Source organism: Monodon monoceros, unplaced genomic scaffold (assembly GCF_005190385.1).
Source record: "Monodon monoceros isolate NGI ecotype Baffin Bay Population unplaced genomic scaffold, NGI_Narwhal_1 Super_Scaffold_14, whole genome shotgun sequence".
Classification (NCBI taxonomy): Eukaryota; Metazoa; Chordata; class Mammalia; order Artiodactyla; family Monodontidae; genus Monodon; species Monodon monoceros.
In genome coordinates, this window is record NW_021703770.1 from 56,214,887 (window position 1) to 56,240,426 (window position 25,540).

Below are 25,540 nucleotides of genomic sequence, written 5' to 3' on the forward strand. Positions count from 1 at the left end.
GAATATGAATAATTTATCAACGAACATTCCTTTAACACAGATACGCTTAAATATCCCATAAAACAGACTGCCCTTCTAAAAAGTAAAACAGTTTTGAAAAAAGTTACTTTACCAGAAAATGCCTGTATTAACCCATTTATACTGATGACATACATAATAATACTTTGATAAAGGAATTCAACTCATAACAACATTTTTATGGAAAAAAATAGCACCTGAGGACTTATTAGGAACTATTACCATATATTTTACTCCTTACAAAAACTCTGATCATAAGTGTGGTACCTACAGTTATCACATTAAGTAAAAATTGGTTCTCATAGTCACTTTGAAGGATGCTAGCTAAAATTAGTAATTCCTGTGTGACCAGCATTCATTCCTTTGATTCAGAAATATACAGTTATACTATTTTTGTTATAGCTTGAGAGAGCATTGTTCTACTTTACTGATCCTGAAAATATGAAACAACAGATTGACTTACTTTGGAAACTCAGCATTCCTTCAGTTATGCTTGAAATGAAATGTCTGCTGACATCTACAGATCAGTGACTGAATGGGAGAGAAGTTAGAGCAGCTCCCATGCACACTCAAACCCATGGATTCCCTGGGCAGGGACTTCCCTGGCAGTCCAGTGATTAGGGCTTCAGGCTTCCACTACAGGGGCATGGGTTTGAGCCCTAGGTCGGGGAACCAAGATATCCCGCATTCCATGCGGCACAGCCAAAAACAAACAAACAAAAATCATGGATTCCCTGGGCGTGTACCACTGTTACTAACGTCTGGATCACAGTCTACCATTGCTAAGAAGGTAAATGTCTACAATGATACTGAGTCGGTTGTAACTTGGGGAGGAGACAATCACCTCTTTTCTGACTCAGATAATGGGCTTCTTCCCCTTCTCCCTACTTCCAGACTTGACAACCACCTATCCAGATCCTGTAAGATTCCAACCAAACACTATCCTTTTCCTGTTTTACCCAGTTAGCCATACTCTCCTGGACTAATAAAAAGTCTCACCACTTTGTAGCTCTCTGTGTCCACTTTCTAGGATGCTTGCTCTTACATTTATAGGGTTGGAGAATCTTATGAGAGGTATGGAAACATTCCTTGATGGGAAAATGCAGATTCTTTTATACATCCAGAAGATTGATCCCCCACGCCTTTCGTTTTCGGAAGCTCATCAATGGATGCCCCAGGGGTCCCTGGACCCAACTGATAATGTCAGCCTTCAGAGAAGCTAAGCAGTGAAGAACAATGATTAAGAGCACAGTCTCCAGGCAGACAAATCTGTATTCACACCCCAGCTGCTCAACTATCTGTATGACCCTGGGTAAGACACTTGACCTTGCTAGGTCTCATCTTCTCATCCATACAACTGCAATGGTAACTGCCTGTACCTCGCTGGGCTGTCGGGAGGACTGAATAATATAGTAGACATAAAATATTCCTTGGTACGTAGAATTTTTGGTATTCTGTGCTGACACAAAATGTAGGAGCTTTATATATGGTGTAGTAGTAGTTTGTGGGTATCTCTTACCATCCCCAATTCAGGGACCATGTGTTAACTAAGTTTGCATATCCCAGGGTATCTTAAAAAGTGGCTTTAAAAGTACCCTATTGAGGCAAAACTCTTTTAGAAAACTTAAGAATTTTTGCAACAGCATATTATGTGAACAAAGTTTGCAGAATCAATTTTGCTTCAGAGTTTTAAACTCTTCAGTTATTATCTCTTTGTTCATGTGGTCACAAAGCATTCCATTGGCCGCAACTAAACCAGTTCCTTCTCTTTAAAAATAATACAGATGGACTTCGTTGGGAGATGGTTTTAATATTGCCTGTCTGCCAGGGAGAAGTCTCCTCAAGGTCTCCTTTATCCTTATGATTCCAAGATGAGTTAGTTTTTCCAGAATCTTCTAACTCAATTATTCCAGAGGTAAATTACTTTTTATTAACAAATAGAAAAACAAACACCAAGTTCTCCTTTGTCACTTTGAAATGTGTTTGCTCCCAGTGACACGGAAGGATTTCCAGTTTCTTTCTGACACACAGTACAAAGAGGCACATGGCCTAGCTTCACATCTCTTTATTATTTCATAGACTTCAGTAAATTCTGCTCCTATTCTTCTCCTTTTGAGATTTATTAATACCAGCTTTTAGTCATCTGTAAACCCATCCATGCTGCCTGCAAGCATTCTTGTTACCCTGGTCTGGAGCTTTTCAATCTGTTATATGTCTTTTGGGGTGAAAGGTTCACGTCTATAATATTTCTGTTTTGTTCATGCTGATGCAATAGAATTTTATAACATACAACAAAGAACTGGAATCTCAGCAACAGCATATGTAAAAGCATGTCAGGAGAAAATGGCAAATCCAGGACCACAGTAAGAGACCAAGTCTAAGAGGCCCCATCCTCGAGTCATCCATCCCATGGGAGCACTTTTCCAATTAATTGGAATAATATGTCACCTAAATGGAACAACAGAAATCATCTTTTGTTCTTTAAAACCAGGACAACTAGATATTTTGTATAAAAAAGTAACTAAAATGAAGGATTAATTAAAGATTTGCCAGAATCATTTCAAGTCACAACTCCCCACTTCACGGCACCTCTTCACTCTCTACCAAACAAAAACAAAATGTTATTATTAGAGCAGGGTCATTGCTTCAGCCTTAATCTCATCCATTTACTCACTGGATTTATTTTTTAGTTCTTACAAAAAGCTAAGCTTCAAAGCACAAGGTACGCACCATATTTCTCCTCTTGTAATCTTGATGTTGGCTATCATTACCACTGCAGTAAATCTGTAGCGCAGGAAATGTGGTAAAGGACAGCAAATGCAAATGCTTCCAAAAACTCTTCATAGTTGTCCTTTTATTGTGATTGTATTTGTTCTACTAAAATGTTTTAATAAAAACAAATGTTTGCTCTAATTAAACCCTTTAAGAACCACTAACAAAATAAATTTCAGGAAAGGAGGGGGAAGGACCAATGCTTTAGCATTAAATTATCTCTGACCTTGAAATATTACCATAGGCAATGAGGTCATAGTCACCATCACAACATTATTAGACGGTTAAGTCTCTCAAATAAAACTTACATTACTCTAAAACCTATGAGCATGGTAGGGAATGTTCTAATCATCCAAACCAGAATCACTGATTTCAATAATTAATAGAAGTAGTTGTGAATATGAATTTTTAAAGAGTCAACACAAAAAGACCTGGATGATTCAGGGTAATCACTTTCATAACGATTGGGGGGACTCTCCCAGATTCGTTGTCACTAATCACCCATTTCAAACCTGTGACTTTGCGTGGGACTTATTTTGATGGCCTAATAGTGTCAGGAGCAGATTTCAATGTAAATTATTTAAAAACCATGATAAAGGCCAGTACTGCTGCCAGCGTTGAAAGAGTGTATGCCCTTCCTTGTGTCCCTTTGATTAACATGGGCTGACTTTCCAATCTATGGATTAACTATACCTTTTAACTAAGTTCTTTTTCACCCACTGATTTCCTGCCTCTTGGCCATTTCTCAGCTCATTTTCATATCCCCCAGAGGGGAAAGAGAGAGAATTCAACTCAAACCTATGGAATTTGCTCTATGAAAGGAAAAGGAAGAGACTGGAAACCACTGGCTAAAATGAGGTTTGGGGATTTTCCTACTTGCTTTGGTTCCAGTTAACCTAGAACATCAAGGGCCTACTTTATATGAAGTCATTTATCCTTCGCTTCCACAAGATGATTTTAGCATGACCGTGGTGGGAAAGCTATTCCACGAACCAGAACTTTTCATAAAGTTTCTGAAACAAAATTATATTTAAGAAGATAAAGTAATATAAATCTCGAGACATATTTAAGACAGAAAATTTTGGCAGATCAGTGTAGAGCACACATCTGTCCTAACTTTAAAATTATTATTATGCTGGGCTTCCCTGGTGGCGCAGTGGTTGAGAGTCCGCCTGCCGATGCAGGGGACAAGGGTTCGTGCCCTGGTCCGGGAAGATCCCACATTGCCGCGGAGCCGCTGGGTCCGTGAGCCATGGCCGCTGAGCCTGCGCGTCCGGAGCCTGTGCTCCGCAACGGGAGAGGCCACAACAGTGAGAGGCCCGCGTACAGCAAAAAAATATATATATATTATTATGCTTTGGTCAAGAAGTAAGATGTAACTGCTTAGAATTTATTAATAGGTTTCTGCTTATTTACTGCTTTTACTGATAGAGCAGCCCAGCCCAAGTCCGCAAAGGGTTAATGCTGCTGGGTGAGCTGAATTCATGACCATAATCCTAAACAAGTGAGGTGAAGTTCTATCAGGTCTATTTCAGCCTATCAGGGATTACTGCTAGCTGTCTAATCCTCCTGAGCCTTGGGGAGGAACATTCTATTGTATTTGAAATCCTGGCCTGGAAAGAACAGAAGGTTAAATGGGTGCCTTGCTCTGTAATCAAATATCACAGGCACTACTTATCTATTCAATGAACAACTGATGTAGAAAATCAATTAGGAATCAAATAGCTTCTTAGGAATTTTTACCCAGAAAGAGGCAAGATTTTTTTTTTTTTCCAAAAGAGTTTATTTGATATGTTTCATAGTAGAATACTACAAATTCTGGAGCTTCCAGAGTTGTTTATCTGGTTTCTAAAATATGTCTTACCCCATACTCTAGAGCTTCTGTACTAATTTACTTGCAAAACCTAGGGGCATTTCAGGAATAACCATACCTAGCTGCATCGTTCACCTAAAAAAGGAAAAGCCGTGCAAAATCAATCCACATAAAACACTGTCAAATCTGAATCAAAGTTGTGAACAAGAATGCAAATAGATATTATTGCTTTTATTGAGCTGATTTTAATCATTTACCTCTTCTGAAATGCATTCCTTCAACAGTGTATCACGTGGGAAAATATTATGAGCACGGGGGTGGGTGTTAGGAGGAGTAGGCAGCCACAGCCCCTGGGGCTCTTTGTTCCCAGCAGGAAGAGGCTCCTTTTGGTGGCCTGAAGGTTAACACCTGTCACTCTGAGTAGATGTCACAGTTCCTGCACACAGACAAACAGGCTCACCTGGCCCGTCCACCTGACCTTGGACAGGCCTCAGATCGAATCTGGTTATTAATATTGGGGGGAGAATCAAAATGCAATCTTCCAGACACTGGAGAATTGAGCTAGAAATTATGCAGTAGGCACTCCCTGTCAATAAGAAGCAACCAGATGCTAAGGCTTAAAGTGGTCACCTGGGCCTGAGCAGGAGTTAAGAGAAACTTTTTTTTTTTTTTTCCTGTCCTGCGAATGCTGTTGAGAGAAGTTTGCTCAGGGCCTTTATATGCCCAGCTTATCTGTCCTTCCACTTTCAATTATTTTGGGACTCTTTGCTTTATAAGAGTTCTTATAAGGTAATCCAGTTGCAGGCTAAAGCAGATATAATTGGAAAAATACTGCCCTTTCATAGTCACGGAAGATATTTTACAAATGGGATGAAATACTTTTAATACCCTCATTGTAGTTCAATGTGCATATAATTTTAACCACGGGTTCTCATTCTCTGTAATTGTTAGTCCCTCTAACTTTCTCTCAGAATATATCCATAATCTAGGCTAAAAAGGGAGAAATATGAAAAATCATTTAAATGCCTAGGCAAATACAAAATGTGCTACAGTAATAAATGCATTACTCTTTCAAACCACTACTAAAGTTAAAGAGGAAATTTAATCTAATATTCCTTCCATAATTTACGCAATTGTTTCCATATTCCCAGGTGACAGCTCTCTTGATAAGAGAGTTATGTGTCCTTCATGATAGTATCAACATTAATGATTTGGTCAAAATCTCTGTCACAGGAGTATTAACATTTCCTGTAAAAATATATTTTGAAAACCATCATTAAGTTTTTATTTAAGTGAGTAGAGGTCCAAAACGATGCAAATGTAGAAAACGTACTTCTTCTGGGGGAGGGTGGGTGGGGGAGGGATGGATTGGGGGTTTGGGATTAGCAGATGCAAACTATTACATACAGGATGGAGAAAAAACAGGGTCCTACTGTATAGCACAGGACACTATCTTACATAACCTGTGATAAACCGTAATGGAAAAGAACATAAAAAAGAATGTATACATATGTATAACAATCACTTTGCTATACAGCAGAAATTAACACAACATTGTAAATCAACTATACTTCAGTTTAAAAAAAGAAAATGCACTTCTTCAAATGCTGGGAAGAATTTTTTGTCTGTACAATGAACAGTTTTTTGGTTTGTTTGGGTTTTTTTACATAGTAAAACCTTTCTTTTTCTGTGAATAAAAGGATATCTTCTTTTGTTTTTTGTTATCTTCTAGTCACCAGAATATTTTCCCTTGAGGATGTATCTGGACTAATGCATCTTAATGATATATCTTTTGTCCACTGAACTATTCATTTGATCTCCCTGTGAAGGTGTACTCCGAGGCTTCACACCACCGGCACGGAGACCCCATGGTATGTAGAATTATGTTACAATCAACTACCCCACTCCTCCAGCCTCCTGGCATTTTATATCAGTTGCTTCCTCAAGCAACACAAATCCACTAATGCTTTAATTTGTGACACTGCTAACTGGTATTAACAGATTATGACTATGAAATATCCTTGCATTCATACTGGCACAGGCAGATGAGATGTCCATCATCGTAGAGCAAACCGCTCTAGGTCACACAAACATGTAACACTGTCCTATGTTTTTTACTTGAGCACAAACCTCCAAAGGTTTATATACACTTATGTGTGCTCACGGAACATCATCCTTAGATAACTAAATGCCGAAGGCTCAGCCCAGGCAGGGCAGGAAACTTCTATTCTGCACTGATCTACATGCATCAGCTGGACTCAAGTAACTGATCTAGACAGTCAAATTAATAGAAAGATCTTGAAGTGATTGGTTTGATTTTTTTTTTTTTTTTTTTTGGCGGTACGCGGGCCTCTCACTGTTGTGACCTCTCCCGTTGCAGAGCACAGGCTCCGGACGCGCAGGCTCAGCGGCCATGGCTCATGGGCCTAGTTGCTCCGCGGCATGTGGGATCTTCCCGGACCGGGGCACGAACCCGTGTCCCCTGCATCTGCAGGCAGACTCTCAACCACTGTGCCACCAGGGAAGCACTGGTTTGATTATTTTTTAAGCAAATAACTCAGTTATTTCATTAGCTTGCTCTTTCAGTTGGTGGGAAGAGGGATTGTTTTATCTGGGTCTTTTGTGGGACACAGGCTATATGGCCAGTGGGACTCAGATACAGTTTGGCATTGGCATTTTACAGTAGATCAGGGGTCAGCACAGAACTGATTGATTATTTCAAGTTGATCTACAAAAAAAAAGGTATTTCTTTATGACAAAGATCTAGTCTTTAACATGCAAGTGGTTAAATACAATAACTTTTTCAGGGCTGTGTGCTCTGACAATATAGTTTCTGTTGCTTATGAAATTGATCACTGTATTTACTTGCTTCTCTTTAGCACTGGTTGTCATTGTAGCTTCCAGTGCATCTGTATTAGATGCCATATTTGGGAGAAAAGAAAAGTACAGATATCATTAAAAGAAAATTGTCAAATTATAGATGAAACAATACATGGTTCTCTCTCATAAACAAGATAAAGTGATATACAAACCTACATACACACATCTATACCTACACACACACACACACCCCTCACACACAACCCACACACATACACTTATATCCACGTCTACGGCGAGAAAGCAAGAGAATGTGCAAACCTCCAAAAACCAAACCTCAGGATTTGCCTTCTTAGAATAGCAAGAAAATGAGAAATTGCAGAATCATTACAGAGAGCTACAAATGAGCGTACAACCCAGCAAGCCTGTGGAAGCTGACTCTCCTGAGACCTGTAAGATTCCTGTTCAGAAAACAGACTATGTATCTGCTGCCTGGGGATATCTTTGTGTACGAGGAGAGTGGATTTCTGCAACTATGATGAGGCAACGCATGATTCCAAAAATTTACCAGCAAAGATGTTCCTCCAAAATTCAATCCAGGGGCCTTAGATTTTTTTTTTTTTTTTTTTAACCGACATCTGGACTGAGAGAGTAGTTTCTTGGCCCGACAGTTCACTAAAGTGCCAGACTTTCAGCAAAAAAACAGCTGTTTTGTGCAGAAAGGTTTTCTTTATAAAGGTTTGTCATTTTTCCTGCTGAAATGGGATTTTTTTTTTTTTTTTTTGGTATATCAAAACAGGCCAGACTTTTGTCCTTAGGGGCAAAACCAGGAGCAAGACAGAGGGCTATGCCTTCCACGACTTCCTCAGACAGAGTACGCAGGACTGACAGACTCTAGCAAAGTCTTAGCCCATGAACGGAAAGAACACAAGGGACAGCGGAAGACACGGCTTCCACTTCTGAACAAGGAGGTGCAGATGCTAATGCAGCCCAGCTCATTACACCCTCCACAGTTACTACCGTTTCAGGAGTCTTCAGATCGACGGCGACCTTCACAGCCCACTAGTCCAGGGATCCTCAAATCCGACAGATGGTCAGTATCATCCACTTAAATGAAGAGATCCCGGGTTGTACCCCGCCCCCAGAGGTGGTAGCTTTGGCATCAGTATGTTTTGAAAGTTCCTACAGGGAATCTCATGTTCACCTTTAGTTCATTCAGCCTTCCACACACATTCTGCACAAATCCGTCAACTGGATATGCAGCCGTTTCCAGAATGTCTTTTCACAAAAATGTTTCCTGACCCCCAACCCCCACCCCACAACAAGTTCAAAAGTGCTTGCACTCTGATCAGATCTCACTGGTAAATAAATGCCTTTTTCTACAGGACAGCCGATATCTAGCTGAGTCAATTCAGTTCATCCCCGGCTACTTTTCTAAATACCTCAATACAGGGTCTCACTCAAATTCTTCACTTTCTTTCAAGAGTAGAGGAAGAGTTTGATTTACACAAATACCTATGTACTAATGACACAAATAAACGTGCCAGATCAAAAACAACTACTTATATTATTTGTTCACAAAGGTAAATAATTGTTTCTTTGCCTCATATGTGATTCTGTGTTTAATGCTTGTTTCCTCCACTAAACTGTAAGCTCTACCAGAGCAAAAGGCCTGTGTCTGTCTTGTTTGATGCCATATCCTTACTCCCCAGCACAGGGCCCGACAGAGTGGGCTATCAAAAGATTAAGTGACATGATTAGTCAAATAAGTAAATAAAGAACAGGGGATTCAGAGATGTGGTTTAGCTATTTCTCTATATACAATTATTACCCTGCTTCCTGTTTACAAGAAAAATACATAAGCATATATCTGCAGATTAAACAAAACAATGGAAAATCTGAAACCTGATAAATACGTGCAACTACTTCAGCAATTTAAGATGAAATACTTGTTAAAGCTCAGAATAAATTCAGCTCTAAGAATGACAGACGTGATTACGTGTAGACCAGATCTCAACGACCGTTAAATTAATGCTGACTTTCTAATCATAATGGTAACTCAGTACCCATTTTACAGATGAAAAAATTGTGGCAGCAGCCAAAAGGCAGAAACAAATTAATGCCAGACACAGAAGCTTTAAACATTCATTTTTCAGCTGTGAGAGCTCCACTTACTACTACACATTTGGCATATTTGAAAAGTGGTATTTAAAAGTGTCATACAGAGTTCCTTTTCTGCGGGCAAACTTCTAAGAAAGAATGGATATTGAATTTAAAGCACATAAAAGGATACACAAATAGTTATTTTCTCTGAGCTATATTTACCCATATTTAAGTTGATGAGTGTAATATAGCTACATTCCTCTTCAAAGCAAATTTCAATTGAAGGCTAGTTGGAGAGAGAAAGTTAAGAATGGCTTTTCAGGAATGACAGACAAGTCCTAGATATAGTAGTGTAACCAAGTGCACTCACAGAAATTAAAAAGGGAAGTGTCTTACCAATAATAAGAAAAGAAGAAATTATCTCCAAGTACAAAGAGCAATGCCAATGGAGTAGATGTGCTGACAAGACATGAGTAATATTTTCCACATATAAGAAAAGCTTTCATCTCAGAATGCGTTTTCAAAGCTATTTCTGTACCTTAATTAAGATCTCTAGAACTCATTGGAGTGTTTTTTTCTCCATTTACTAATATATTAACTAAGGCACAGAAATGCTTGCCAAAAACCACATAAAGAGTGAGAAAGTCAGCTGGATGCCTAAAGACAGAAAATGCCTACTCTTTTAAACTTTTCTTGAGCTACAGAGGGCTGCAGGGAGATAGATGGGCATATCTGCCACTGCCTTTCTCTGAGACATCACCCCACACTCTCCCACCACACCCCACCCCCAATATACTAATAATGGGAGGGCATCAAAAGTGATACCCACCTTGTCAAGGCTTATTAAGTTCATCAGTGTTCCTGGACGTAAGTGCCGAAATAGTCATCCAATCTTTCAGTCTCACTGTGTTTCAGACTCAAGAAAGCAGCTCTAGGGAATCTTTTAGCCTGAGACAATATGAGAGCTTATCATATTTTCTTGCGTAACTTTTCCTTAAAAACTTTTTTCAGAGTAAAACAGAAAGGAGAAATTATGCAATGTTATGTTCTAACAGTAGGAACACTGTCAGCCCAAACCCTGACCTTACCCTACCCATGTAAGCAGGAGGTCTCTGGAAATTGAAAACGTCAAGGTCAGTTGTAAGTGTTTGAATAAAATAGGATGATGCCTGAAATATCTACAGATAAAATATCAAGACCATTTACCACTGATTAATTAGATTAGCTATTAGAAACAAGTCTATTTTTGTTTTTATATCTAGAAAAAGAAAAAGAATCCTTCTAGTTGGCAAAAAAAAAAAAAAGCACCAAGTAATATTTCACTTTATCCACATCTTTACTACTCTGAAAACATAAAAATCATGCTCACAAAACATCACATAGGTGGAGAGTGGGAGGCAAGAGGGAGAGAAAATTTAAATTATACTGTTACTGTGCATTATTTTTCACATTATTTTTCAACAATGGGACATCTTGTGTGGAAACAAACAGCCACTTTATCAAAGTTCTGCAAGGCAGGAATCTAATTTCTTCCGTAAATGCCACAGGAAATCTAAATATTAACTTTCTGGATGACACAAAGGAGTAAACATTGCTAAAATGTGTTATATAGAGGACTAAAAATGTCCCTACAAACTTCTGGAATTCAGAAAAGCTGTTAGGGACAATTCACAAGGGAAAATAAAGCACAGATAAAATGCATTGTATGGTTTCTTCGAAAACCTGCAGAGCTTCTCGAGGACGGGAACTGCTTCATATACCCTCTGTGTCTATTTTATTCACTAGCACAGTGCAATGAGGACAAACAAGCTTTTGTGTGTTACTAACACACCAATCTAACAAAATGTGTTTCAGTAATTATAAAATATACCGATTTTTCATTCAATATGGAGAATTCAGTTCATAAACATTTTTCAAAGAACACTGTATAAACCAAATAATGGTTTACATTCTGACATAAAAAAGAACTAAAAACTATGTAATGTTATCACTGATCTTTCTAATTTGCCAGCCCTCACTACCCCCTCCCAAAGTCTCTAAATCTCTATCCATCTCATCATTACTTCTTTTCTTTCCCTCTCAGAGGATGTTCTTCCCAAAGATCAGCTATTACAGTTATACTCTTACATGCCACAAATAAGGCCTTCCTTTCCAGGCATCTTTCTCAATGTATCTTCACTGGGACAAAGTGTCCTCTTTAAGACGGTGGGTGCTGGAACCAGTCAATCCAAGTATAAATCCTGACTCAGCTGGCACTGTTACCAGCTATGTGACCTTTGATAAATTAATTAAGCTTTCATCGCCTTAGTTTCTTCATCTTCAAAATGGGTATAATAATAATGTCTACTTAATAGGTTTGCTGTTAGAATGAAATGAGTTCATATATTTAAAGAACTTAGAAGATTACCTGCCACCTAGTAAGTGCTCAATAAATGTTCAAATTTTTCTCACTGCACTTGTTGGCCATGGAGCAGAAGATGAATAAAGGGCATCAGAAGAGTGATAAACATGTGTAATATTTGTTAAAGGGAAAGGGAATAGAAGCTGATCAGGTATAAATAAGAAGTGACCAGCAGTACTGAGTCCAGTTAATGTCAGTGATTGCTCTTTTGGGAATTCCACTTCTAGGTATAAACCTAAGAGAATGAAAACACATGTCCACACAAAAACCTATCCACAAATGTTCATAGCACCATTATTCATCATAGCCCAAAAGTGGAAACAACTCAAATGCCCATCAACCGATGAGAGGATAAATAAATGTAGTTTATCCATGCCATGGAAATTCCATAATAAAAAGGTATGAAGTACTGATTCATGCTACAATATGGATGAATCTCGAAAACATGCTCAGTGGAAGAAGCCAGTCACAAAGGACCATGCATAGTATGATTCCATTTATATGAAATGTTGAGGATAAGGAGTCTATATAGACAGAAGGCAATTAGTAGCTGCCTAGGGCCGGGACAGGGGAGGTTGGGATTATTGAGGGGGGAGGGTAAATGGCACAGGATTTCTTTTTGGAGTGTTGAAAATGTTCTGAAATCAATTGTGGTGATGATTGCATAATTCTGTGACTATTCTAAAAAACGTTTAATTAGATGCTTTAAATGGGTGAATTTCGTGGTACATGAATTATACCTCAACAAAGCTGTTGCAGATTAAAAAAAAAAAAAAACGCAGCAAGAAACCAGAATACAATGGCCTCAACATTCGCTGCACTGCCCACATGGTAGGTTTTGTACTTTAGTTCTTTTAGTTCCTCCCTTTTCTATTTTAGAACTGATTTCTTGAGACTTTTACTCACATTTTCCTAAATAATTTCATGCTTAATTATTGAGATTGCTGTCTTATTTCATCATTTTCCCCTATGGACATTGACAGTTGATCAATTTAAGAAGATATTTGCTCTGATTACCTAATTCCCTGAATTTCAGGGATACTTTTGAGTCTAAGTGTCTTGTATCTGTTGTGACTTTAAGGCAAAGAAAAGAGTAGAGTACTAATTAGATAGATATTAATTTGAGAAACTCCTTGCTTTAAAAGAGAACTTTTCAAAAGACTTAGTGCTCAAGCCTTTGTAAAAAGATACCTGCTCCAATGGTGGGACTAGGACCTGCCTTCTATAAGGTGAAAAAAGGCTAAATGTGCTCCCCCAGTTGGTAAGGCCATTTACTTTCTGGAGCACCTATCGCTTTTACCAAATCATAACCTGTTCCCTGAACCTTTGATTAGTCATGTGTACATACAGAACTGATTTCAGGGCTTGAGGACGAGTCTTGCACAACATCATCAAAGGTTTATTACCTCTAGGGACTGAGAACACTTACAATTTGCAGGAAGAGATTTCTGAGTTCTACTTTAAAACAAAATAAATAAGCGTTAATGATTAACTCATAATCTTCAACAATTTTTTAAAATAAGTCTTCGTATACTGTATTCTCACTCATTTCTCTCTCTCACATACACACAGACACACACCCACGCGCGCGCGCGCGCACATGAGCATGCAATTTGTTTCAGGGTTTGAGCAAAATAGGTTTAGGTAGGTCTCCTTGTATACATACTGAAAACATCACTGGAGTAGTGGCATTTTGACTTTATAATCACCAAACACGTGAGAACTGAATATATCCACATTCTTCTATACCCACTGATAAAGAATTAAATGGTTCATTTTTTAGAAAAGCGTTCACAGACTTTAAAAAACAATCAATTTCGATGTAATTCTGTATCAATTCTTTTCCAATAAGTTATGAAGCCATTACTTTTAAAGGGGTTGCCACAGTTCTACAGGAAGAAATAAAATGACCTAGTACATGCTACAGGAACTTATAAGTAAATGTTATACCTGAGAGTCTATTTTGAAACATACATCTAAGTAAATATCGACACTATTAAGCAATAGGAAATTTTTGCATTTCTGACTTAAAGGATGGTAATTCTATTGCCATGTTAAGAATGAATACTCTAAAAACTAAAGAATTCTTCATAAAACCCATCTTAGTTTTTCTACTATTTAAGGAATTAACAGAGCCAGAGACTCTATTTCTTTGGGAAAAAAAAAAAAGTTATTTATGAATTCTCTTTGGATCTATTTTTAAGGAATTTGGTTATGAGCCTGGGGAGTATCTTCTCAGGAAATACTCATGATGGAAAAACTTGGTACGATGGTTCCATCCAAATAGGCTTTTTTTAATTACTTAATTTGCTAATAAAAATTATAATGAACCAAAACAAATAAATTAAACCACAACTTGCTTTTAGTCAAATTCTTTCTCAAAAGACATTGAGGGGCCTCTGTTTAAAAAGCGGTGATAGTATCTCATAGTAAGTAGGAGCGCGTTTTCTCCCTTCCAAAGTTTGTGTAATATCAATTCACCAAATGAAATAAATTCTGAAAGGTATATTCCGCTGTTTACATATTTTCCATTTTAGCATGCTAATCTTATTTTAAAAAATGACACTATTTATTTGGTGTAAATTGAGGAATCATTCTCCCCTTCCCTCATGTCTGGTGTCACCTGCCCTGTTACTTAGTGGTAAGTGCTGAATATATGTTGAGTTTAAAGGAGATACTTTGTAAACTGACACTCTTCCAGAGGTGATGGCAATCAGACTTGCTACCTGATTTCCCACAACTGAACAATGAATGACTTCAGGCTCTAAGGACATATGCTAGTATTATTTTCAGGCCTGCCAAATAAATAGTTAGAAATATTTAAAGCCTTTAAAAGATACTGCCCATCATAATTATCCAAATGTCCTTGCATCCTTTACACACACCAGCTTTGGTATTGGGAGCTTCTCTCCTGCTAACAGTTCGGTCACTTCAAAACTAAGACTATTCTTACTTTCCATTAAAAGAATATTTCATTAATGAGTACGGTCAACTGCATTGGTGTCAATGACTGAGAATTTTTTGCAGGATCGGTAGCCAGATTCAGGAAGGCAAGCTTTCCTCAAGCATCTCTAAGGGAAGTCCATGTCAATAGTTCTAAAAAGATGTGGGCCGGTTGCTTGGAATCATTAGCAAAATTTCGAGGAGGAGAGAGAGGAAGGGAGTGCATTAGAAACCTATGGTGGAAAGAAAATTCCTGGAAGCTTGGAACAAAATGAATCGAAGTAAGAAGTAAAAGATACAAGTTAAAAAAATAATAGGGCTTCCCCTGGTGGCGCACTGGTTGAGAGTCCGCCTGCCGATGCAGGGGACGCGGGTTCGTGCCCCGGTCCGGGAGGATCCCACATGCCGCGGAGCGGCTGGGCCCGTGAGCCATGGCCGCTGAGCCTGCGCGTCCGGAGCCTGTGCTCCGCAACGGGAGAGGCCACAGCAGTGAGAGGCCCGCGTACCGCAAAAAAAATAAAATAATAATAATTCAAAACAAGATAAGTTTTTAAAAATGCTAGTTACGTAGCAAATGAATAGGACTTTCTCCAGTAGTTATAAGGATGTCAGGAAGAGGGAAGAGGAGACTCAGGTCCTGGGCAGAGAGCAGACTGTGCTTTACTTGTTGCTATGTAGGAAGTTAAATGCTTAGGGAGGCACATTCCATCTTTCAGGTCAGCAGGGTACCATTTAGTACATTACTGCTGAAGTACCCTGGTGACCTGAATGAATTAAGGCAGCTTCCAAAGGTGCTTAACTTGCAAACACTGAGAGCTCAGGCACTCGAAGTGATAAATATTCTATGAGTCCTTTACTATTTAATATACCAAACACCCCAAAATGCCAGCAAAAGGAAAGTTTCTTTAAAGGGAAAGAATTCTGTTATGATAGGAAAGAGTCAGGTAACAGTTTGAACCAGCAGTCTCTCCTTCGGGCTTGGAGATGCCCGCAAGAGGTGTAAGTTCATCACGCCAGTTGACTGCAATCGTGGGTGCAAACCCTACCAGCCAGCTCTTATGTTACATTGCATCTGCAGTGTCTTTAAGGGAATCTGTAACTTGAAGGAATAAAGGTGGGCTCCAAAATAACTAACCCTGGACAAAACAGTCATTTGTCTCTGAGGCCCCCAGCCCTTCTCTTCCTTTTGCACTCCCTGTTCTTCCTGTTCTCAAGTATTACAACAAAATGTTTTCATTAGCAAAGCTTTATACTGTAGGTGAAGGCTTGGGTTGAAAAGAGACAAGAGTAAGAACCCCAGCACGTGCTCTTACTATCTGCGAGGACTTGAACAAGGAGTTTTGCTCTGAATCTCAGTTTCCTCATATGTCTTAATGGGAAAAACAACCTATAACTGTTGGGAAAAGTAAATGAGATAATGCACATAAAATGCTTTAACTTACGATTGTTGTTCAAAAAGTTGTGCCATTGATAAATGGATAAGTCAAGTATCAATACAGTGTCACTGACAACAAACTGGCATCAGAAGAAGGGATATTTTTGGTGAGATTCTTTCCAGTAGCTTGTAAATCATACAAAGACAGTCAATTACCAACTCTAGCTATAAATGAGGCTCTTCTCGACACAAGACACATAATCATGGACTGAAAATCAGTATGTGAAACTTTTAAAGCTTTCCTCCCAAATTCGAATTAAGCAATACAGTTGGACTTATCAATAGCTCATTTCTTTCCATCCTCAGCACTGCATTCCACTAATTTTTATCAGCAGATATCCAGGGACAAAGAATTCTTCAACCCTAACTGTCCTCCACACTACTCCCTAAAAATTGAGTAATCAGAAAATATAACCCTAACATTTATCCCTTAAGCAACAAGGAGAGATAAGTGTATATTCTATGCCTCCTAATATTTCCAATGAAAGAAAGTATTTAGGAAAATCTGTATCAATAAAGTATTGAGAATATGGTCTCAATACACATTTATATTTACATATACATATTTAATATATGTACGTATTATAGTCAAAGCTGCAAAAGTACTTTTCCTTTAGGAAACCTAGAGTGTTAATAAAATATTATAAAACCGAGTGAAATGAAATGTCGCCACATGTAAGTGTTATTTGTGATAATACAGAACTGTCATTACAATAATTTACCTTTAAGCAGAATTCTCGACAGTACTGCAGGCTGAAGTTAGAAAGATCTTCCAAGACTCAAACTAAAGTAGCATCCTGGTTCTACAAGGGAATTGACTGAAGTTATAATCTGACACATTTTGCATTCTTTTTTTTTTTTTTTTTTTTGTGGTACACGGGCCTCTCACTGTTGTGGCCTCTCCCGTTGTGGAGCACAAGCTCCGGACGCACAGGCTCAGCGGCCATGGCTCACGGGCCCAGCCACTCCACGGCATGTGGGATCTTCCCGGACCAGGGCACGAACCTGCGTCCCCTGCATCGGCAGGTGGACTCTCAACCACTGCGCCACCAGGGAAGCCCCATTTTGCATTCTTTAGTAAGTGGTTCTCTTCTTCATTTTCTAGGCAATGCATCAGTGGCACCATCCTCATGTTTAAAGAACAACATAAATGTTCCAAGAAATAGAAAAGCTCTATCCTGCTCTGTAATTCCCACCATAACCTTTGTCTGAAACTGACTAACAAAGTTGTACACTGCAAGAGAGCAATGAGTCAGCCAAGATATACAAGTGACATTGTTCTACATCTACTGATGACCCAAGAAAGGAGTCACACTCAGCCTTTTGACCAACCATTGTTGAAAAAAAGCATGGAAGCTTTCAAGGGCTAGTATATGGATTCAACCTTAATTTGATTAATGTCCCTGCCACATTGGAAGAACAGAGTGAGTTAGGAAGCATCACCTTAGAGAAGATGGTTTGTATCCTTCCTCATTAATGGGACACAACCTCCATAAACAGAGACATTTAAAAACCTGGCCCAGAGGAAGTGCTTAATGAACGTTTCTGTATTTATCAGAAGTAGAACTTGGGACGTCATTTGGGCATTCTGCAAACAGAACGTCAATCACCATACTCCTCTTAGGTTACAGAATCTTCCTAATGGGTTCTTGGGGTCTATGCCTCCATCGTTGTTCCTCTTTTGAATAATCATATCATCATAAGCTCTCCCGCAATACACTGATGATTTGGGGGGAAAAAGTGCCTTTGAAGGCTTGAATTATCTGAATAATGAACAAATCTCCACGTCTAATTGAACTCAGCCTAAGCAGAGGATCAGACTCCAAGCGAACTTGGTAAAGCATTTCCAGTAGAACGCAGGCCGGCCAGATGTTCTGGAAGCAGAACCGTGGTCATTATGCACATGCCAGCTCCTCCCCCCCCCACCCCCCTGCCGGGCCAAGACCCTTTCGGCAGCGCAAGGCCTGCTTAACATATGACTCTGGCCGCCTTACCGCGTGCCATCCTAGGACCCATCTGAACATTTCAGCGATTTTAAACGAGCTCCACTGACAGGGATGTTTACGTGGAAGCCAAAGAAACAGACAGGGAGAGCACGTTCATTATGAGATATAACACCTTTGTCTGCATTCCCTAAATGACCTCAGGTTGGGGGACACATAGGGATTTATTAATTTGGGTTAAACCATACCTACACTTCACATGAGACAGAATGAGCACAAGTTATACAAAAACAGTAACATAAATCCCAAAGTCTGAGTTGACATGGTCCTGGAGTGAAATGAGTGGTAGTGCCAGAGTTTTTACTGCTTCTCTGAAGTGGAGGGTTGGGTGTGATGTGTGTGTGGGGTGTGTGTGTGTGTGTGTGTGTGTGTGTGCGTGTGTGTATCTGGAAGAAGGGAAACTCAGGAAGCTCTTAGGGTGGGGCACCGCCCTATCACAACCCCATCCCTGATGTAACCACCGTCCCCCCTCACACATTAGAAATTCATCCAGGTCAAGCGGTTCCTTTAAAACCAAATGCACCTTGGGAAAGATCTGAAAGTCATTTACACCTTTGGATGCACTACTCTGCTTTTATGAAAAAGGCTTCTTTCCTCCTTAATGAAAGGAATGCTCATTTTCTTTGGGGAATTAGATGGGTAATCTCACAACACGGAGTACTTCCATGAAGAGAAGTTCTAGATGAGGAAACAGTAAGGATTTCAGCAAAAGAGAGAAGAGAATAACTGCGTGTGCCTGATGTGTGGGGAGATGGTAGCACTAGTTAAGCAAAGATGTGTCAGAAATAAAATAGGAGGATTCCAATGACACGCTTTGCTTTCTTTAAATTTCGTCTGGGTTTGTTAACAATTTCACACATTAAAAATCATTTTATCTATCCTGACATGGATGTAATAAGTTGTTAATACCTGGTCTAAAGTAGTCCTTCTAGGGATTGGTATGTATCAATATATATCTATATATATATATGTGTATCTATCTATCTATTATGTATCTGGATAGACAGACATTTTTGGTCATTTCTTCCTAGTGGAATACAAACAGGGTTCTCAGCTCCTAATGTAGTATATATTTCTCGCCATGTGAATGCAGTGAGAATGCCCATATTTGTGCTGGAGTAGCCGTGTTCCAACACATGGCTGTGCTTCAGTAAATGTCAAGCTTAAAAACAGAAGTAGACATAGTAGTAGGGCTGGCCAATTACATTGTGATCTGAAAACACTAGTGATTTATTAGTTGCTATTAGCTAACCAGCTGACCTCTATTTGATCTGTATATTTATTAGTTATAAGTATTAGGCAAGCATGTATTTTTCTACTACAGAAACTTGTTTTCTCAACCTCTGCCTTGTCTTTTTATATGAGAATACAACAGAATAACTTGAGTTGTGATTACTTTTTTAAAAAATAAATCCTGCAACTGAAATTAAATTTCACACTGCATTTCAACCTTGAAAGGAACAGAAATCTGAAACTAACACAAAAAGTGCAAAATTTTCCATCTTCACGTTAATGTTTAGCAACAGAAAAGAACTTTTGTTTATCTCTGAAAACAGCTTTCTTCATGTAAACAAATGACTAGAATAAGATTAAGAAAAACCTGTTTTGTTTTTTTAGATACACACACATATTCCAATTTCCTTTTGCACAATGACTTTTATGCATATGGGTACCACGCAATCTCCTAACCTCTTTTACCATCGCACTGGGACAATGACAGTTCAATAATTGAGATGGTACATATTGGGTATATTTGATTTTAAATTGCAAAGTTGGGCTCAGGCCTATTGAAATGAAAATGCTTGTAATTCTTTATTAATTCCAAACTGATTGGGTTACTTTTTCCTACCAGTTAAAAAAAAAGAAACAGCAGAAAAGGCAGGTGAAGCTAATTATTCCATTTTTTATTTCCTTGCCACATACTTTGCCCGGCGTGGTTTTTGCATTCTCTTCTGTGACCCTCCCCGGCACCTTGATTTTAGTTCTTAACCCGGATTCTTTCATCCATAACATGGATAATGAGAAAACTCCAAAAATATTCCTTGGGGGAATGTTACACTAAAAGTTACCTAGGACTAAATCCCACGTGTCGTCCTTTGCTCACCATGGAGACAAGAGATTCATTCACTGCCCTCAGCCAATTTGAAATCCAAATATGAAAACAGCATTATGGAATTCAGACAGATGATTCTCCTTCACAACTAGCAGATGCAGGAAGAAAATAAAAAACTAGTATAATTAAGCTTTTGACTTTGAACCAGCGAAGCTGTGAACACCTCACTTAAAAATACAATATAATATCATCAAAGCAGCTAAAGCACAGGTGTGGCAAGTGTATTTGCATGCCCTGCACGGGATGCTGGTCGACCAATCAGCTGGCCAGAAAAGTCTCGGTCATTCTAAGGCAAGAATAAGGTAAACTGTAAATCTGAAATATTACCAAAGTCTTATTTGTTCTTTCTCAGTTGGAACATGTAGTGCTAAGTGGTTTTCATTGAATCTTTTTACTGGACACTTTAGAAAAGGATTGAGATCATTTAAGGGGTAGACCAAATTGCAGTGCATTCTTTTTTTAATGAGGGTTGGAAGTAAAGGAGTTTCTTTAATATGTCTCAGTTCATGCATTAGTCCATTATTCATCTTACAAATATTTATTGAGGATTCATTATGTGAATATCAATCGACAGAAATTTGTAAAGGATGCAGAGGCTTGAAATTGGGAAAACATAATCAAATCTAATAAAGTGCTTAGCTGAGAACACTGTGTTGGCATTATATACAGATGCACACACACACACACACACACACACACACACACACACACACTTTACCTTGCAACACTGATTGTAGCCATCTATGCATTCAGTACTTATTAACCTCACTTTATAGACATTAAAAGGGAAGATTAAGGTCAATCTGCAGTTTCTCTTTTTTTTTTTTTTTTTTTTTTTTTTAACTCTTTTGCGGTACACGGGCCTCTCACTGCTGTGGCCTCTCCCGTTGCGGAGCACAGGCTCCGGACGCGCAGGCTCAGCGGCCATGGCTCACGGGCCCAGCTGCTCCGCGGCATGTGGGATCTTCCCGGACCGGGGCACGAACCCACGCCCCCTGCATCGGCAGGCGGACTCTCAACCACTGCGCCACCAGGGAAGCCCAGCAGTTTCATTTTATCGTTTGAATTTCCTAGCCCAATTTTGCTTCATCTTTAAAATTTCCAGAGGAAAAGAGTATCAAAATTTAATAGTGCTTACTGCTTCAGAGAAGTTTGCCTGAAGAAAGGAGTAAGCTTTTCTTAACAATAACAAAATTCCTTTAAAAAACAAATCCTAAGGTAAAGAATACTGCCAGAAAATGAACACAGCTTTGTTTGTTTTTGCAGTCATCGTTAGCAATAGACATAAAGGTATTCTTTTTCTGAGTCCATATGGAAAAATCATCAACACATTCTGCCCCTGGGTTCTTTGCCAAAATACCGTAACCCACAAGCCTTCTACCTTAAACATGAAAGGAAAGGTGTTGTTCTGGTCAAATAAAGAAATAATTTTTACTAGCATACGTCTAATGTTAAAGCTGCCTAAATCCTGCCAAATACATTAAAACAACATCTGTAAAACAGATTTTCATTAAATTGATCAGGTTAAAGTTAAGCAGCTAGGCAGATCATGCTTTTAAGCTACCCCTTAACCTTTAACCTTTAACCTCCTTAAACTGGAATAAGGACACACACATCTTTGAGGTAATACTGCTTCAGGCTGACCATGCAAGTGGTAAGTGGCCTATTCAAATTGCCCCGACAGATCCCCACATTTGGAGTGTTATGAATCAATATGCTGTCAATGAGGAGAAGAGCTGTTTACTCCCAGCTCTGTATTTGTCTTTTAACTGCTACTTGTCACTTTCCCTTGAAGTCTGAATAATTCACGATGCAAAATGATGTAAATTAAACTCCTAATGAAAATGAATTTTATATAGGTGATTATTATCTAGTCATTAGCTCAGACACCATTTTCAGTCTAATTTTAATATTTTCGCCATATTACAAACCATCATTTTTTTCCAGGCCTAGGCCAATTTGTTAGGGTCTCATTTAAAAGCAATTAATGTTACTTATGGAGCAATTTTGCCGACACAAGCCGACCAAGCTTGCTAATATCCTCATTACTGCACTTGAAAATCCTCTGGATCTGACTCACTCAGTTCCTGTAAATCAGTTTAGAAACAGCATCCTCAACACATTGCTACTCCGGAGGAACTTTTGTAGTGACTTCTAGAAAGAATGAATGCTCCTTGAAGGCTAATGCAAAATAATATAGTTCAATTGCCCAATACCAAGTTTCAATGGCTCCAATATTTATCTCTTCCATCTTCCTTTAATTCAAGGTAAGTTTGTTCAAAGTGTGTTTTTATTTGTTTGTTGACCATTTTTAGACACCACACCGCAAGGACACTTGGGTATTTAAGAGATAAGCAAATAAAGAAGATGGGGGAAAAGTCAATTTATATATGACATAACATTTTTAAGGTAAGAGTACATATAGCCTTTGGTTCTGAGATCTAAAGCTCTCTCTGCTTTAAGGCCCTCTCTATAAGCAAGTTCAATCTCATCTGGTTGTTACACTTTCAAAGACAACATCCAACTCTCTCTGAAAAGGAACTTCAAGGGTAACCCTGACACCTAGCAAACTGCTCTATATACAGTGAGGGTAGTCAATCCATACTCATGGAATGAATGGATAAACTTAATACACACATACACATGTGTAAATAATCGTCAAACAATTAGATTAAATAACCTTTCCTGAGAAAATAAACAGGAATGCTCTACCTTTCTTTAGCTTCCCACATGATATTAATAAAACAGAAAATTTTGTACATTTATATCTTCTATTCACAACATGTTAATTTAAAGTGTTAGAGGGGCCGTGTGAATCCAAACACAGTTCATGAATATTCTACATAGCTCCCAGGGTCGAGATCTATTATTTATACAAACTTACTGTTTATTTTTTTTTCTCCTAGGTGTTCTAAAAGTTTTAATAGTTCAGGTATCAGCAGAAGAAAAGTTGACAAGTGAATGGCTGTCAACTGTTGCTGTAAAAGCTATGAATTATAATACAATTAATCCATTATATTACATTTGCAATACCATCAACTTAGAAGCTTTCCATCTTACGTCAGGGCCTGTACTCCCCTCAAACTGTATAACCCAAATCTAATGCTTTCATTATTGATCCACAGAGAGCCGATATTACAGGAACAACGTTACAAATTCTCACACCACGACTTTAGGTTTTCACGCTCAGTACATCAATCCAGGATTGAACTTCAAGAAACAGCCCAAACAAATAGTGGCAGGCCAACCCAAATGAATAATTCTTGCCCCTGCTCGAGATAGCCACAATCTGCTCTTTTTGTGGTCTGTTTATAGTTCGAAAGAGCATTAGAAGAGCCATAGGTATTATAATCACTGGTTGCCTCCTGATAGTATAGTTATCACTGATTTCTAGTATAAATCAATAGATAACACTTGCAAAATGGATTTTGTAATCATATTTAGAGCTTGTTACGATGACTAATGGTTTGCAATTTTTTTTTTTTTTTTTGTGGTACACGGGCCTCTCACTGCTGTGGCCTCTCCCGTTGCGGAGCACAGGCTCCGGATGCGCAGGCTCGGCGGCCATGGCTCACGGGCCCAGCCACTCCATGGCATGTGGGATCTTCCCTGACCGGGGCGCGAACCCGTGTCCCCTGCATCAGCAGGCAGACTCTCAACCACTGCGCCACCAGGGAAGCCCCTATTTTCTGAATTTTAATATCCTCTGGACAAAAGAAGTTTTTAGAAGTTACCAAGTTATTCATCATAGAAATGAATCTGTTACATTTGTACATGAACCAAGACAATCCAGCCAATCCAGTAAACAAACTGCAGAAAATAAATTAACCAGTAATTAGGGTTCAGAAAAAGTCAAGACAAGGTATGTAACAAATGATGTTCATCGCTTGCGTGTGTTCATTACATCCGTATATATATTTTTTTCCCCTGTAATATTAAAAGTCTAGTTGCCATTCAATGAACATTTTTACCTGAGCCACACCCACTGAGAGGGTTAAAAACTTTACTAGCTGGGAAAAGTCATGCAAAATAACAACAGAGTTAAGTAGGAGACTGACAACTGATGCTAAGGGAGCGCGTGTTTTTACTCAATACCACCAGGAGCTTGCAGGGAAAAAAAAAACCCAAAAACCACACATTGTGTTTGGATCATCCTTGTTTGTCACCAAACAAAAGATGATGCACTCACAGGGCAGCGCTACTTTTGTCCTCTGCTCCCTGAAGCCATTAATACTTAGCTAAGAGGGTTGCTATGTTGTTTTTGATCAATCAATAAAAGAGGTTTAAGAGTATTATCTTATATACGGAAACACTCAGAAAAGTGATTTTATTTCAGGGCAACCAGTAGAGTGATCAATCCCACGGAGATACGTGTAAAAGGGACATATGGCAAATCCTTTAAATATATTTTCCGATTCCATCTACTTCAACAGGCTCTGCATTTAGCAATGTGAAGCAGAAACTGTGGCTCTTGCCCTTCTCTATATTTTTTTTCCCTCTCTTTTTTCCTTAACTTGCAGATTTGTGGTCCAAGCTCCAAAACAGTTAATTCTCTCCTCTACTCTGTGCCAACAGAAATGGATGACACTGCTTACCTTGTAGAGCTTCAGGGCTGCCTCGTGCCTGTGATTGGTGGTATGCAAGCGTAATTTATCCACGCTGTTGGTGTAGTAGTCACAGGCGTTACATTTTAGGTGAACAGGGTTGCCAATGGCAATGCACTTCAGCCTCCACTCATTGCTTTTGCCCCCTTCTTTAATGTGAGCCACAAGTTGATATTTCTGCATATGTTTATCAGTCTTGCAGTGGAGCTGGAAGTTGGCTTTGAGCTGAGTGTTGTAGTTACAGAGCTTGCACTGGTAGATATCTCCAATTACAGCCCTCCATTCCTCTTCTGGGAGGGAGCGCTCACTGCTCACATGCACGCTTAGGGCCTCCAGGCTGTCAGAGGTGAATTTGTTGCAAACAGCACACTGGAATAGCTTCAGCGCTGGGTCACTGATATAAGGTGACAGCTCTCCTGCAGTAAGGAGGGACAGGTCATCACCCATTAGCTGACCACTGGCAAGCCGGATTTCAGGCGGCAGCTCATTATTTACTACAGGAAAAAAAAATTAAG

At 39.0% G+C, this 25,540-nt stretch overlaps 1 protein-coding gene across 1 annotated transcript in view; it reads right to left on the reverse strand.

Moving 5' to 3' along the window:
• ZFHX4 (zinc finger homeobox 4) overlaps window positions 1-25,540 on the reverse strand; it is a 181,247-nt gene that overhangs the window by 129,281 nt on the left and 26,426 nt on the right. The window contains exon 3 of the mRNA XM_029223159.1: window positions 25,017-25,519. Coding sequence (XP_029078992.1) covers window positions 25,017-25,519 — 503 coding nt within the window. The remainder of the gene's footprint in view (window positions 1-25,016; window positions 25,520-25,540) is intronic.